At 48.4% G+C, this 15,998-nt stretch overlaps 1 protein-coding gene across 3 annotated transcripts in view; it reads right to left on the reverse strand.

The window, feature by feature from the left end:
* Positions 1–8,012: 8,012 nt before the first annotated feature.
* The window catches only part of GRAP2 (GRB2 related adaptor protein 2), a 62,149-nt gene continuing 54,163 nt past the window's right edge, over positions 8,013–15,998 (reverse strand). For 2 of the 3 annotated variants that reach the window (XM_058568318.1, XM_058568319.1), the window contains exons 5-8: positions 14,490–14,658; positions 12,442–12,630; positions 11,105–11,227; positions 8,013–10,415 (exon numbers count right to left, since the gene is read on the reverse strand). In XM_058568318.1, the coding sequence (XP_058424301.1) occupies positions 10,236–10,415; positions 11,105–11,227; positions 12,442–12,630; positions 14,490–14,658 (661 nt within the window). In that variant the 3' untranslated portion in view covers positions 8,013–10,235. The remainder of the gene's footprint in view (positions 10,416–11,104; positions 11,228–12,441; positions 12,631–14,489; positions 14,659–15,998) is intronic. The other variant, XM_058568320.1, reaches the window with a different exon arrangement.

The following is a 15,998-nucleotide window of genomic DNA, read 5'->3' on the forward strand; positions in this document are numbered from 1 at the left end:
TAGGAAGGAGGGGGGACTGGGGTGCACAGCTCTAGGATGGGGCTTTCTCTACAGGGCTGGGAGGCTCTAGAGTGCCCCAGAGCACAGTTGGCAGCTGAAAGGCCGCTTATCCTGACACCCCAGTGGCTCTCACTTCCTAGGTACAAGGTATGAATTCCTCCTTCTTCCCACAACCAGGGGGAAACTTGGCTGTCGAGGGGGGATGGAGAATGTTCTCTGATGTGACTCCAGCCTCCTGGGCCACATGCGGACATAATGGTGTTCGCCATGTGTCTATGGCAGTAGGGACAGATCAGGAGTGGCCAAGACTTCGGACTGGACCCTGGAGCCAGAGTCCCAGAAGGAAGGGGAAAGACAGACCAGCTGCTGGGGGTGGGATGGGGCCCAGCCTCTTTTCTGGGTTCACAGGGGCATCAGATGGTGGTGGTGGTGCCGTGCAGCCGGCAGCCTCAGGAGCACCAGCAGAAGGTCACTGGAGCGTGGAGGGGTGCGGCACAGGCCGGCAGGGAAGCAGCAGCCTACAGTATCTGGAGAATCAGGCGAGCAGGCAGGCAGGATGGCAGCCAGTGTTAGGAAACCTCAGCAGCAGGAATCTGGATTCTGGGAAAGGGATTAGCATGAACAAGACAGGGAGGGGAGGAGCTGGGTACTGCAGCAGTCCCAGTATCTGGGCCTGGGCAGGGATCTCATTGAAGGAATGAGGGAAGAGGGTGGGGCTGGGTCTCAGAACAAAGACAGGATCAAACAGGGAATCTCAGAGGCTTGTGCAGAGCCCCACAAGTCTGGAGTTGGCCCCAGCCACCTGGGAAGGTGATGTGGCTCCGGTGGGACAGAAGGGCCAGTACAGCCCAGGAATGGGTATACCCTGTCTGATAGGACATCACACAGGAGCAAGCCGGGGTCCCTAAGGCAACACACCCTAAGGGGACTTCCTTAGGAAGTCTAGCTTTGGAAAAGGACCTAGGGAGCCCCAGGGACTCATGAATATGGATTCCGGAAGCTCAATTTCTGTCAACAGAAGGGAGAATCTCCATAACTTTTATTTGTCCTAATAGAGACACATGCTTGCTAGATTCTCTATTTTATTTTAAAGACAAATAACTCAATCCATTCCTTTTCTGCACCCATCTTGAGTCATTGTCACCTAAAAGGAGTCTAAGGATCAGTGTTTATTTAGTTTTTGCCATCTGCATACATCAGCGGTTTAGAGCAAAAAGAGACCCAGCTCCGTCATTTTACTGATAAGGAAACTGAAGTCCAGAGGAGTGAAGAGACTTCCTGAAGGTCTGGTGGCCCAGAGAGAGTGAGGGCAGCGTCCAGGCTGCAGACCCCCTGGCCAGTGCTCCCTTTGCTCTGCATCCCTCACCTCATCTGGACTTGCCATGGTAACCCAGCCTCCTCCAGCGTGGGAAGCAGAGGCTGCGGAGCAGTTACCTAGCAACTCCCCATAACCAGGTCAGAGCAGGGGGAGGGAGGCACCACGAGCTGCCCACTCTGGGGAATTCACCTGTCAAGATGGGATGGCCCACGTCAGAACGTGGCCACAAATGACCCTGGATAGAGCCATGCCTGTAGCACCTGCGTGCGGGAGTCTCACGCCAGGATCAGTGAATTGCTGGGACTATGGCACAGATCCAGCTCGCTGGGGCCTCTGTCCCCGCAGCAGACACAGGGCCTCACTATGTACATGTACAGTTCTGGTTTCTGTGAATAGCATGGAACCTGTCCCCATTGACATGCTGGCTTAGTCTGCACATGGGAATCCATGGAGAAGGACTGATGGAAGGGTGTGTGTGTCCATTTCAGTTTAGAGGGGGAAAGAGCTGTGCTCCCTCATGCTGCCCTCTTGTTCCTTAATTACCTCAAGAAATGTTTATGGAATGACTTGGCCATAAAATATGTGAATCTTCTTCTAATATTCCCTGTAGGTTGGTTCTTGACAGACATTGCCCACAGCCACCCTACTCCCACCTGCGTCTTCCTTGTGGGCAAAGCCCTGCCTGGTTCCCAGTTTCTGCCTCCTATGGAGTCCCACCAATTGGTCTAAGCCAAGCACGGTGGTCTCATTCTCTTGGGAATGGTTGGTTTAGCAATGGCATGTCATCTAGTCATTGCCAATGGGATCTGAGGGAAAGGCTGCTGAGGGACAACTGGGAAAGGTTTTGCTCACTAATTAAAATTGGGAGGGAATGTTCCTCTTCTTCATTGCACACTGTCAGCCTGCGTGTGATATCTGGAACTGCACCAGCCACTAAGGGGAGACACCACTGATGCTCAGAGGATGGCATTGTTGACCCATTGAATTCTATAAGCCGGGAACTGCCCTCCCTCTGGACTTCTTGTATGGGATATCATAAATCCCTTGTTGTTTAAGATACTTCTGGTTGGGGTTCCATTTTCCTGCAGGCAAAATCCTCCTGACTGGTACCCTTGCCTTCACGGCCTCAGGCTCACTCACTTTCCACTAGTCTGAGTGGGGCGCTCAGTAGACGCCTGGACAAGGCTTGGTATTAAAGGAAACAAATGTCCCTCTTCCTGAATAAGTCAAAGATGTGACTCCTGGATCCTTTATCTCCTGGGTTGGAAATGAAATTGGACCTGCAGCTGCATGCCCAGCTTCTTGCAGGTCTGAATAGGCTTCTTCCTGAAGAGCCTGAAGGCTTCTCTTATATTCCCAGTGCTAGCACATTTCATTCATTCATTCGTGCAGTGGTGTGCTGGGGCTGGCTTCTACCTGCTCATGAGAGCCAATTGTGCACATCTCTTCCCCGCTCTGAGTTCAATGATGTCATGTTGGTAGCTTGAAATCAGCCATGGTGGGAGATTTTTGTTTTTGTTTTTGGTTTTTTTTAGTGAGAAAGATCAGCCTTGAGCTAACATCCGTTGCCAATCTTCCTCTTTTTGCTGAGGAAGATTAGCCCTGAGCTAACATCCGTGCCCATCTTCATCTATTTTCTACATGGACGCCACCACAGCATGGCCTGATGACTAGTGTATAGATCCGCACCTGGGGTCCAAACCTGCCAACCCCAGGCCGCTGAAGCAGAGTGCGCGAACCCAACAGCTACTCCACTGGGCGGACTCCTGTTTTGGTTTTTAATAGACAATTTTTTTAGAACAGTTTTAGGTTGACAGCAAAATTGAGCAGAAGATGGAGATTTTCCTTATACTCCCTGTCCCCACATGTGCATATCCTCCCCCATTATCAACATCCCCAAAGAGTGGTACATTTGTTACATCTGATGAACCTACATCGACACTTCATTATCACCCAAAGTCCATAGTTTACACTGGGGTTCATTCTTGGTGTTGTACATTCTACGGGTTTTGACAAATGGATAATGACATGTATCCACCATTATAGGATCACATAGAATAGTTTCACTGCCCTAAAAATCCTCTGTGCTCCACCTGTTCATCCCTTCTGCCCCCTCACCTTTGGCAACCTTTGATCTTTTTCTGTCTCCATAGTTTTGCCTTTTCCAGAATGTCATATAGTTGGAATCATATAGTACGTACAGCCTTTTCAGATTGGCTTCTTTCACTGAGTAATATGTATTTAAGTTTCCTCCATGTCTTTTCATGGCTTGATAGCTCATTTCTTTTTGGCACTGAATAATTTTCCATTGTCTGGATGGACCACAGTTTATTTATCCATTCACCTCCTGAAGGACTTCTTGGTTGCTTCCAAGTGTTGGCAATTATGAATAAACCTGCTATAAACATCCATGTGAGGTTTTTGTGTGGAAATAAGTTTTCAGCTCCTTTGAGTAAATGCCAAAGAGCATGATTGTGGGATCATATGTTAAGACTATGTTTAGTTTTGTAAGAAACTGCCAAACTGTCTTTCAGAGTGGCTGTACCATGTTGCATTCCCACTAGCAGTTAATGAGAGTTCCTGTTGCTCCACATCCTTGCCAACATTTGGTGTTGTCAGTGTTTTGAATCCTGGATTTTCTAAGAGGTGTGTACTGGTATCTCATTGTTTTAATTTGCATTTCCCTAATGATATATGATATTGAGCATTTTTTCATAAGCTTACGATCTTTTACCTTTTTCAATGAGGCTTCTGTTCAGGTCTTTTGCTTTTTTTTTTTTTTTTGCTGAGGAAGATTTGCCCTGAGCTAACATCTGTGCCAGTCTTCCTCTATCTTGTATGTGGGTTGCCACCACAGCATGGTGGACGAGTGGTATAGGTCTGCACCTGGGATCTGAACCTGAGAACCTGGGCCACTGAAACAGAGCATGCTGAACTTAAACACCAGGCCACGGGGCCGGCCCTCTTCTGCCTGTTTTTTAATCAGGTTGTGCATTTTCTCATTGTTGGATTTTAAGAATTCTTTGTATATTTTGGATAACAGTCCTTTATCAGATATGTCTTTTGCAAATATTTTCTCCCAGTCTGTGGCTTGTCTTTTCATGCTCTCGACACATGGTAAGAATATTTACACCACAGAATTGGCAAACATAACAAATCAGGGCTTTCCCTTAGAGAGCCAGTTGTTAAACCTTTATCAGCACACCAGTGCATTCATGCATCAACCATTTATTGGGTGAACTGTTTGCCCTTAAAAATATTCAGTCCAGTGGGGGAGGCAGGTCAACGACTAATACAGAGTTCTGAGTTATCAGGACAGAAGCAGAACAAGGATGCTACAGGAACATAAAAGAGGGGCATCTACATCAGTCAGGAAGTTGAAATGGCTTCCCAGTGGAGAACTTGAACCCTGAGCTAAGTATTTCAAAGTGAGTAGCAGTTATCTGGACCTAGTCTGCCCAATAAGGTAGTCACTTGCCACATACGGCTATTTAACTCACTCGCACTAGCGACATTGCAAGTACTCAATAGCCACACGTGGCCTCAGGCTACCACATTGGACAGAGCCTTTATAGAACTTTTCCATCATCACGGCAGAAAGTCCTATTGGGCAGCACTGGTCTAGATAAAAAAGTGGGAGAAAGGCGTTCCAGGCAGAAGGAACAGAATGGGAAGACTCAGAGGTCTGAGACAACATGACTCATAGTGAGGAGAGATGGGAGTTGTGGCTGAACAAACAGACAGCAGTCAGATCACAAAATGTCTTTAGTGGGAAGCTAAGGAGTTTAAACTCCAGCCTGAAAGCCATAGGGAGCCCCGAAGGCTTTTGAACAGAAGCCTGATGTCATCAGCTTTGCATATTAATAAGATCTCTCTGGCAGTCAGTGGAGGCTGTATGAGAGGGGGCCAGCCAGGAGGCAGGGAGACCAGTTCTGAGACTATTGCAGTCGGGACAGAAGTGAGAGAAGTCTGAAATGAGGTGGTGACAGTGGCACAGATGCAGAGAAGGGCAGAGTCGAGAGATGTGAAGGACCCGCTGGCTGATTGTCTCTGGCCCCTAGGGGGTACTTTGTAAATATTTGTTGATTCAATGAATGAATTATAGCTGAGTGCAGCTTATACAACTGGGACCCTAGGTGGTATCTATCGCACAAATGAAGAGGTACAAGGGCACTCCTTTTCAGCTGAAGGAGAGGGGGACAATAGGGAGATAGACAGATGAGAGATGGAGGGGAAGGTGGCATCCCTTGACCTGTCTGATGGAGAGAGGACTCCAATGAGGAGGGAACAAGGACCCTGGACCCAAGCAGTGCCTCTCTGGGACTGGGACAAGGGCTACTCAGAATTTGTGAGGCCATTCTCCACCCACCCCTTCCCCAACCCCTTTGCCACATGGACTGCAGGGCAGATTTGGTTTCCTGAAGGATTGGGCCATTTCACCAGCAGGCAGATGCAATGCACAGTAAATCCGCAGCATCAGGAAGCTGTTGTCAGCAGAGGATGTTCAGGGGCAACTGGACATGGCCAGAGTAGGAGACATAGCAGACCAGTGCTTAAACACACGAGAAATACCAGCCTCCCTCTCTTGGACTCTCAGGAGTAACTGGAGATTTTGAGGGGAGGTCACTAAAAGCTACTGCAACTTAGGCATCAATGTTAATATCACCTTCTTTGCACCTACGGATCTGTAAGGCCAGGACATTGGGTTACAGAATGAATGATAGGTAAGAGGAGGCAAGTTGCACTTGTTCATCCATTAAACAAATATTTACTGAGCCTCTGCGTGTCATGCATAGTGCCAGATGCTGGGCGTACAACGGTTTACAAAACAGAGACGATCCCTGCCTCAAGAGAGCTTACATCTAACAGTCACACAGGTCAGTCTAGTGCCACCCACTGTGTCCGTGCTACTCAGGAAAAGCACTGGGAGCCCTGAGACGGTCTAATGGGAAGGATTACTTTAGATTAGGGGTCAGGAAAGCACGATTTGAGAAAGTGACATTTAAACCGAGACCTGGAGATGCATAGGAGTTAGCCCAGTTAAGAGCAGCGGATGTGCATTCCAGGCAGAGGGAACAGCAAGTGTGAAGGATTTGGGGACAAATCCTTGGCCACCTGGAGGCTGAAAGGCGGCCAGTGGGGCAGGGGCATGAAAGTAAGGAGGAAGAGGCACAAGAGGAGGCTGGAGAGGTTGGCAGGGGTCCGACCTCACAGTCCAGACCTAGGACTTTGGATTTAAACCTAAGCGCAATGGGCAGGGGAGCAACATGATCAGATTCATGTCTTACAAAGATTGCTCGGCGTCTGTGTGGAGACCGGACTGGGGACAAGAGAGCATGCAGGGAGAAAAGCGTGGAGGCTCATCCTGCTGCCTAAGAGAGAGATGATGGTGGCATGGCCGAGCTGATGGAGAAAAGTGGAGGAATCTGAGAAGTATTTAAAAGAAGAGTTGAAACAATATGCTTTTCTCATGTCCTTGCCTTGGTATAGACGGGCTGAAATGTTGGCAAACAGCAAATATTTTGACCATGCCAATCTGTCCCATGTGGCCTCTCCTGCTTTGGGTTAGCGGAGGTCTAATGATGTCACATGGGCCGTTCCCCTGCCTTCAAGCAGGACCACACCTGATAGGAGTCAATTTTATGTTTCAAAATTTCCTGAGAAAGCATTCACAACTTCTGTAACCTCTGCTCATGTTTAAAAGAATTACTATTAGGAAATCTCTGCTTGTATTTCATCTGAATGCCTCTCGCCCTAAAGTTTCTAGATTCTTGATGGAGATGAAGATGCTAAAATAATAAGTCACCTGTGCTGCCAAATATGAATGATGTCATAATGACAGTTCTGAATCATATCTATCGCACAGCCAAAACGACTTACCTGTTAGCAATGAAGAAAAATGCCTGAATATCCCCAGAAAAGAGATCCAATTAGGTTTGTGTAGCTACTGCCAAGTTCTTTGCCCTCGCTACTAAGTGTGGTCTGTGGGCCCAGCAACATCGCCTCAGAGGTTGGTAGAAATACAGGGTTGGATCAGAATCTGCGTTTTAACATACTCCCCAGGCAATTCGTAGGCACAGTAGTGGTGAGAAGCACCGGCCTCAGATCACCCTAAGGCCATGGCAGGTGCCAGATATTTGAGTTGCAGCAAGCCTCAGCAAGCGGTTAGGAAAACTGAACTGGTCCAACAGGAACTGGATTTTCTCTGGAAGTTCCCTGCTCCCAAATCACAGCAGAGCATTTCAGCAGAATTCAGAGACAAGGTGCTGTTTGCTGGTTGTGTGGCTGGTGAGGGCCCTAGGTGGACTCGCCCCTGGTGCTGAAATGCTGTCAGGTGGAAAGCAACGCCACATGCTCCCCCAGGCAGCACCAGAGGCCAAGGAGAGTCAGCATCCCCTCCCCCACAGTGCAGACAGTGCGGTCTTTGTCCTCTTGGCTTGGTCCCTAAGGGCCCTTGTTCTCTGTGGGCGGTCAGGGTGACTCTTGCTTCCCTCGGAATCGGGCCACGTGATGAGCGGGGGCAAGGCTATTCTCGCACCTCAATTAAAAATACTCCCACAATGGCCTCTAGTGGAACAGAGCGCCCAGTTCCAGGGATTCTGAAAGCTGTGCCCACACTGTGTGGTCAGCCCCTCCAGGCCAATGACCCCTGCCTCCCACCAGAGAGGTGTGTGACACAGACACCAGACACAGCCCAGCAAACAAGGGCACTTGTTTTATTCTTGCTTCTTGAGAAGTGTTTCAAGGCACAAAATCCAGGCTGGAACCAAATCGTTTCCCTCTGCCTGCACTGGGGCTGGTCCTCCCACATAATCAGAAAAGTGGATGAAGTTTGTGGGCTGCTTAAAGCATATGCTTTCTAAATACTGTAAAATCAAACATTACTTTTGGCTTTTATTTACTGTAACACGTTCACGTTACCTAGCACCAAAATAGCTTATAGGTCTTCTTCGTCTTTGTTCTCTCCCTCCCTATTCTTTTGTCTTCATCCCTGTGGTGTCTTTGCCCTCTGCCTTCCTCGGTGCTCATTTCTCTGCTCTAATTCCTCCTTCCCCACCTGCCTGGGTCCCCCCTTCGGTGCGTGGTCGGCCGCGGACGCCGTACTCCAACGTCTTTGCTTGTCCTACTTAACCTCCTGCTCCCTTCCCCTCCCTTTGTGTCTCTCACGCTGCTCCTTGATCTTTTGAAATGTCTGCGCTCCCTCTTCCTCTCCATGCTTTCATTTCCAAAGGCTGCGAGAGGCTCCGCACTCACGCTCGACTCCCCCCACCTCTCTCAGGCTATTTTCTCTTCCCTCCCAAGACCCACCACAGAGGCCCTTCTTGTTCCCTTTTTCTCTAAAGGCAACGTGGGGATCAGAGAATCGTAGGATTCAGAGTCAAAGGGACACAGCCTACGTTACACTGACTGTTACTTCTGAGTCAGAAACTCTTTCTTCTTATTTTACCTTCGATAATGGCTGCCCCCGACCCTCCTTAGAGCTGGAAGGACTGGGGAAGAAGACAAAGGAACAGGCCCCCACTCACCCACATGCTCCCTCACCAACACTTTCACCCCAATCCTTGCTTTCACGTCTCAGTACACACACACACCCACACACGCACACACACACCCTTCTAAGTGCCCTCCGTGCAGGCATATTTGCTCCCAGGCTCCACTAAAACACTGAGCTTCCTTCTCCCCAGCCAGGCTGGTGTGGCTTCACGCCCCCAGGGTGAGCACTAGGAAACACAATTCTATTCTGAGGTGACCAGGACAGACAGTGGCAGTGGGGTTGCTCTCCCCAGGTGCAGACCCGGGTTAGGGGACAGCAGTGGTCCAACAGTCAGATGGAACAGGAAGTTCATTTCAAAGCCAGCTCCCTCCCAGGGTCCTGTTCAATCAGTCAATCAACCAATTGCTGGTCAATGCTCAGATGGAGTGGGCTTCTCTCTGTGCCACTCGGCAAAGCATCTTCAAAACACAGAAAATCAAGAGGGAAAACAAACAGAGCCCCAAAGAGACACCCTCGTAACATAAAACAATGGCTCTAAAATCCGCATTCTCAGGCAAGGCTTCTCCAGGCACTTGACAGAATCTAGGACGCTGCTTTCCTGAAAGCCAGGGAAATGGAGGTTCCACTCAAGTAAGCCACTGGGAGGTTTGTGAAAAACCCCTCCATTTCCCAGTCTTGGCTCCTCACTGTCTCTGTTTCTCCATGTCAGCCACAAGGAAGAGGATTAGCCGAGGAACATTCCTTTGAGGGAGATGAAGGTCTCAGCTGAGCAGCGACCAGGAGGCCAACCTTGCCCAGGCCTCGGGACACGGGTTGCTCCAGTCCTGCCTTCACACCCCTTCCCGCTCCCAGCTCAGACTTGTGTGGCTGCACCTTAATTCTCAATCCAGCGGTGCCCACCCTTGGAGAACAGGAGGGAAGCTGCCCTGCAAACCCTGGAGGTGAGTAGGGCCTGAAGGTGAGCCAGAACATGCCCCACCATGTCCAGGTTCAACTCTGCCCTGTGGTTCTGGTCCAACGCCAGGGTGTGGATCTCTGCATAGCTCCTCTCTGTGAAAATTCCCCAAACAATGAGGAAGCGGTGCCATCTTAAGGACAGGAGGAATTTCAATTTCATTTCCCTGCCCCCCACTTCCCAGCTCCCTACTGCCTTCCGCACACCCGCTGAGGGGAGTAGAAAAACAAGTATGAATATAATTCCCCACCTGAGTTCCTTTCATATCAACTAATTATCCAACTAAATTGCCAATAAATTACTATTATAAAATGTGTGTATACACAGGCATATATATATGTGCGTGTATGTGTAAATACACACATACACGCACATATATATACGTGTATATAGTCCCAACTTTTCTTCCTTGCCCCCTCTCTTGCAGGCAGCTTCAGACGAAAGCCTCTGACTGCTCCAGAAGGGCTTCATCGGGTCATGGGGGCCACGTAGTTGGCAGGGAAGAGGCCCAGCTTGTTGTGCAGGCGGCCAGTCCACCAGGACGGGTTGGAACTATCCAGAACCTCCACCACCTCTCCGCAGCGGAATCCCAGCTCGTCATCCTCGAGGGCCTCAAAGTCGTACAGCGCCCGGGCCCACCGCACTCGCTGTTGGGGTAAAACACAGAGGGGTCCTGCTGAGCCCGTGGACTGGCCTTGAGAGCCACTGTCACACAGAAGAGGATCTGCTGGCTCCGACACCAAGACGAAGTCCTCCCTGAGCAGCCCACCCAGAAGGCTGATGTATGGCTTTCCAGAGACATTTCAAACCCTGCTGCCACTGAAAGCAGACCCCGGATGCACAGCCCTGAGCATGAAGTTATCAGAACTCATCAGAGTGATTCTTGAGACTCAGGACTTTCACCGACAAAGATGTTATTCTCCAAGGTTCGAAGAGAATCCTTGAGAACTACTCTCCTACAACAATAGGTGGTCTTTTTAATTTCTTCAAGTGACAAACAGAACGGCAGCATGCCCAAACTAACAGCTCTTGGTGCTACTGCAACTGAGTCAAGATGGATCTCAGTGATAAAGGTAACAGATCTCCCTCCACTATAATCTGAGCCAAGAAATATGAGGACAGGCAAGGCCCGACGGCCAAACTGAGAACGACAGACTGGATGGTGCTAGGCTGGGATCAGCTCCGTCCCGGAACTCTCCCCCGACTGTCACTTGCTGGGTTCCCACCACTTCTATCTGAGCTCCGCGCAGTTTGACATCTCTCCTGGAGGACTAACCATTTCTCTAATTGGCCCTCTTGCCTCCTCCATTGAGCCCAGAGAGGGGAGTTCACATACCCCAGCCACTTGGAGTTGCACCGGGTCTGTGTGTCTCCGGTGCATGAGGGCGGCATTCATTTCGCCACCCATGCCCAAGCCACAGTGTCCGTCGTTTATGTCAAGGCTGCCTCCACGGCGTTCCTGGAAACAGATGCAACAGAGTATCCGTCACCACACTGCCAGAAGCATCCCACACAGGCTCCCCCAGTGCCTCGCTTGATGTCATGGACACAGCCACTGTTCCAAGAATACTTACTGATGATGATAATAAGCCCTAGATGATGGAGAGATGGGGAAGGATGACAAAGGGGTCTTAGATTGTGAAGATGATGCCAGATTTCATTTCAGTCAAGGAATGTTTATCAGGCACCTACCATATGTCTAGTACTGTCCTAAGTACTGGGGATATGTAGCTGGAAAGAGAAAGTCCCTGTCTTCATGGAGCATTAGTTTAGAGGGGGAATCATACACATTTGAGTGATAAGTGAGCAGAGAGAAGAGTGTCTAAGTCTGCCTGGGTAATCACGGAAGGCTTCACAGAGGAGTGATTCTTGAACTCCAGCTTAATGGAGGAGTAGGATGGGCCAGGAAAGGGCAGTTCAGGAAGAGGTGAAGGCACGTAAAAAGCCTCAAAGGCACGAGAGAAAATGCAATGGGCCATTCAGGTAACTAAAAGTGGTGCAGCATTGCTGGAATGTGTGTTTGCGTGGGGAGTAGCCGGGGGTAGCGGGAGATGAGGCTGGGGAAACAGATATGGGCAGCTACAAAGGACTTTGTATGCCCTGCTAAGGAATTTAGGAACGATGTTATCTGGCTGTATTGTCCATTTTGGTAAGCCGCCTCAAATCCCATCTGGAACAAAGCGGGGGATAAATAAATAAATAAGCAAGGCTCCATTGCAGGTATTAATCCGTTTTTCTTGTGGATCTTGACAGCCAGATGGGTTAAGGGGCATGAATAGATTTGGAATTGTGCTGATAGGAAAACGAAGCAATTGTTCACTGAGTCCCCAGGGTCAGAATGTATGTGTGTGTTCAGGCATGGAGCCATTTAATTCACAGAGGCTTCTTCGCCAAGAGCAGTTTCCATATCATATTTCTGCCATTTGAGGGGCCCAGATCTTCTTTATGAACTCTGTGAGACCTGATGAGGCTGGGCCAGGCCTGGGATATTCCTCTCCTGGCCAACAGTTCTGGGACCACAACAGACCCAGCATTTATTTGCTGTGGTTGTTTCCAGCATTGCGGGGCATTTTCACACACTAAGTGGCAGTGGGGACAAGGTGGCCTGAGCCTGGGGGGAGAGCAGGTCCTCTTCCCCACCTCACTATGGCCCACTTCATTCTTTCAAGATACCTGATGAAGATGGTGATGCTGCAGATACCGCTGCTGCTGTGGTGGCGGTCCCGGGGGATACTGCAAGGGAGCGGGTGGTGGGTGATCTGACAGCTTCCGGTTCATTGAGGGCCGGATTTCCTCTCCCACAGCCCCACTGAGATGTGGGCCTCCCTGGAGCCTCCGGTCCAGGCTGTTGCCCCGGCGACCCTGGGAGAGAACAGAGATGATGCAGACCCATCTTCCTCCTGCATCTCCTCGCCTTACCCTACTCTTCAGGCCGCTGTTCCTAGACTTTGTTTACGACAGCCCCAGGAGACAGCTGATGGGGTGGGGGCAGCTGAAAGAGAACCGATGGTTCAGATTCTCACAATTTCAAAGGTGGCCTCCGCATTCTCAGATTCTCCCAGTTTGGGGATTCTGGGTCTTTGGTTCACAGACTGACACTTTCCACCTCGTACCATTTAGCCCATTCCTAGCAGGCTTGTTTTTCTCTGTATAATCAAGCTTAAATATTCTATTTTACTGACACAATGCCACCCCTCCTTATCGCATGTTGCCACACCGCTGGACATCCTACTCTCCAGATAAGCTCTGCTATTGACTTTGTATGATTCTGAACTGTCATTTATAGCCTGGTGACAGAGACTCAAACAGCAACACGTGCAGCACCATGGAAACCAGGCCAGCCGCAGGGCATGCTGGGAAGGAGCAAGGCCTTTCTCCTTAATGCCACCACGACCTCGTGACTCAGAGATACTTTGTTATTTTTATTTACCAAACAATTACACAGGGCCCTGGGCTTAGTATCTGCTAGGCACTGTTCTAAGCACTTTACGAATATGAACTCATTTATTCCAAATTAACGCAGTTTTCTGTTGCCTCTCATCTCTGCATGCACATCCTGGTAAATTAATACCTCTGTCCATTTCCTGGTTAGAACAATTCACAAGGTCTTGGTTAACCGTTGTTTTTCTTTCTCAACTTTTGTGTGCACTTGGTGGGAACACCCTTTTCTCATTTGACTGTAATTTCTCAGGCTTAAAATCAACCAATTCCTCGAAAGGGATGGCTTTCTTTACTTCCCCTAAGCGCATGTTGCTTTGAAAGTCTCAATGCCTTCAAATAACCTCTTCCCGGGATTTTAGTCCAGCCAATGCTTCTTCTTGTAATATCCATCTCTTATAACCATGATATTTCCTTTGAAAAATATTTTATAAATTGTCTGTGTGTGAATTTACTTATGGGAAGCAAGTTAACATTTCCTTAGAGCCAACGATCGTCCAGACCCTGTGGCAAGTGCTATAATTATATTATCTCCTTTAATCCTCATGACAGCCCAGTGAGGGAGGTATTACATTCTCTCTATTCTACAGATGAGAAAACTGATACTCAGAAAGGTTTCTTAACTTGGCTAGGTAATAAGGATAGTGAGCGATGAAATCAGGATTTAAAGCCAGGTCTGTCTGATGCATTTTCTATTAAAACAATATCTATATTCCAAACTGTTCCAAGAGCAAGAATTCCAGGCCCAATTTCTTCTCCAATCCCTCCTCTCCCCCAGTTCTGTCACAAAGGTCTACCTGCTTCTTTAGTCCTAGACTCCAGGCTGCTCTCTAATTTAATCTCTGTATGTAACCCCCTGGCTCCTTCATCCTTGGGCAACTCCTGAGCTAGGCTGAAAACTGAGATGTAGTAATGTCTGTGAATAACAAAATAACAGCATCTACAATTAAGAGCTAATGTTTATTGAGTGCTGTAGTGTTATTAGCAATGATGTAAGGGAAGGGGATACATCATATTCTCTAACCTTCATAACCATCCTATGAGGGAGATATCACCATCATTCCTAGTTCATGGATGAGGAAACTGAGGATTGGAGAACTTTCCAAAGTCACATAGCTAGGCAGTGCTAAGCTAGAATTTAAACTGAGACCTGACTTCAGAGCTATTCTGTCTTTCAGAATACGTAGAGGACATACCCACCAAATGCATTGTCTTGATGGTTCCTGTAGCACTCAAGCTGCCTAAGATCTCTAGATTGGGGCTGATTGGGGCCTGCAGCGTACCTGATCCTCTCGGGTTCTATCCCTCAGAAAGATCTGCTTCTGTTTGGAGATGGAAGTCGTCCTGTAGTAGTCCACCAGTTTATTTAGGGATGGAAACTTCTCTGTCCACAGGAAGTAATTACCCTTGTTGTCTCTCATGACCTTGAAGTGCTGAACATCATCCTCATGCCTAGAGATCAAGGCAAATCCAAATTATATATTACATGGTGACAATATCCCTGCCTCCAGGGCCGACTGCATGCAGGGATGCTGGAGTTCTGTTTGGGCAGGAAATGGAGATATGAGATATCGCTGGGCAGGTGGCTGGCGCAGTCAAGCTTAGGGGGAGATTTGTGGAAGGGAGCACTCAGGACAGGCTGCATTAGAAGTGATTTTTACATCAGCAGAAGGTAATCTGTCTTCTGACACTGGAGCCGACCTTTTACAAGGAAAAAAACGTTTGAAGTGCTTTAAAGACTATGAGGTCAAGGACCTTTTTACAACGTTTTTGTGAAACATGGCAACTCCTGAGTCCTGTACAATGCTAAGGACTCTGCCAAGACTCAGAGGGGAGAGGTTTTTCAAGCCCCCATTATCTTTTTGTTATCAGAAAACTTTGAACCAGCTCCTTTTAGCCCATAAACCAGCTCTGGACAGTAAGAGACTGCCTTGAGAAATTTGTCATGCTTTGTTCGCTACATAGTGGAGATCTCTTGGTCTTGGTTTATGTTTTGCATAAATAAGGTTACAAAATATTTTGAGCTTTTTGGGGAAAAAGTGTTATACAGAATTGTAGAGTTTTATTGGAAAGGACCTCAGAGATTATTTAACCTTAAGTTTCCATGTTACAGATGAGGACACTGAGGCTTGGAGAGATGGAGGGGCTTGGTCAAGGTTGCCGTGAGTGAGTGGCAGAGCTGAGACAAGACCCCCAGCTCTCTGACTCCTGTCTAGTGAGCTGGGCCTGTCACACCATGTACACAGGCTAACTTCTTTTAGATTGCCACCTTTTGACATAGCTGGACTCACAAGTGATGGGGCACATTTATACCGGGGAGGAGAAACTGGATTTTATTCACTGGGAACAAGGAGACTAGGCCTTTACTAATAGCTCCTGTCTTTCTCCATGACCAAGTCATTCTCTTTTAGATGTCAAGTTTATTTGTCAAATGGACATACATTTATATCTAAAAATAAACTGGCACTAATAATGCCGATTACGTGATTCAGCAGAGAGGTCAAGAATGTAAAGAGTGTTGGAGAGTAAAGATACCTCTGAAGGTTAGTGGAGGTTTCTCAGGGATGGATTTAGTGGTCTGTGTTCAGAGGGGACAGGAATTCTGATCTTCAGTCTCATCTTATGTGCTGGGCTCTGCTCATAGCCAGGTGAACCCATGCAGTGACCTCTGCTTGGCTGCTTTGGGGTGGTAACCAATACTTGGCAATCACTGCATGGTTTTCCCCTTGGTTTTGGTCACTAACAAGTGCTTTCTTCGCTCTAACACCAACAATGACATATGGCTCAACTCA

Source organism: Diceros bicornis, chromosome 25 (genome assembly GCF_020826845.1).
Source record: "Diceros bicornis minor isolate mBicDic1 chromosome 25, mDicBic1.mat.cur, whole genome shotgun sequence".
In the NCBI taxonomy this organism is placed as follows: domain Eukaryota; kingdom Metazoa; phylum Chordata; class Mammalia; order Perissodactyla; family Rhinocerotidae; genus Diceros; species Diceros bicornis.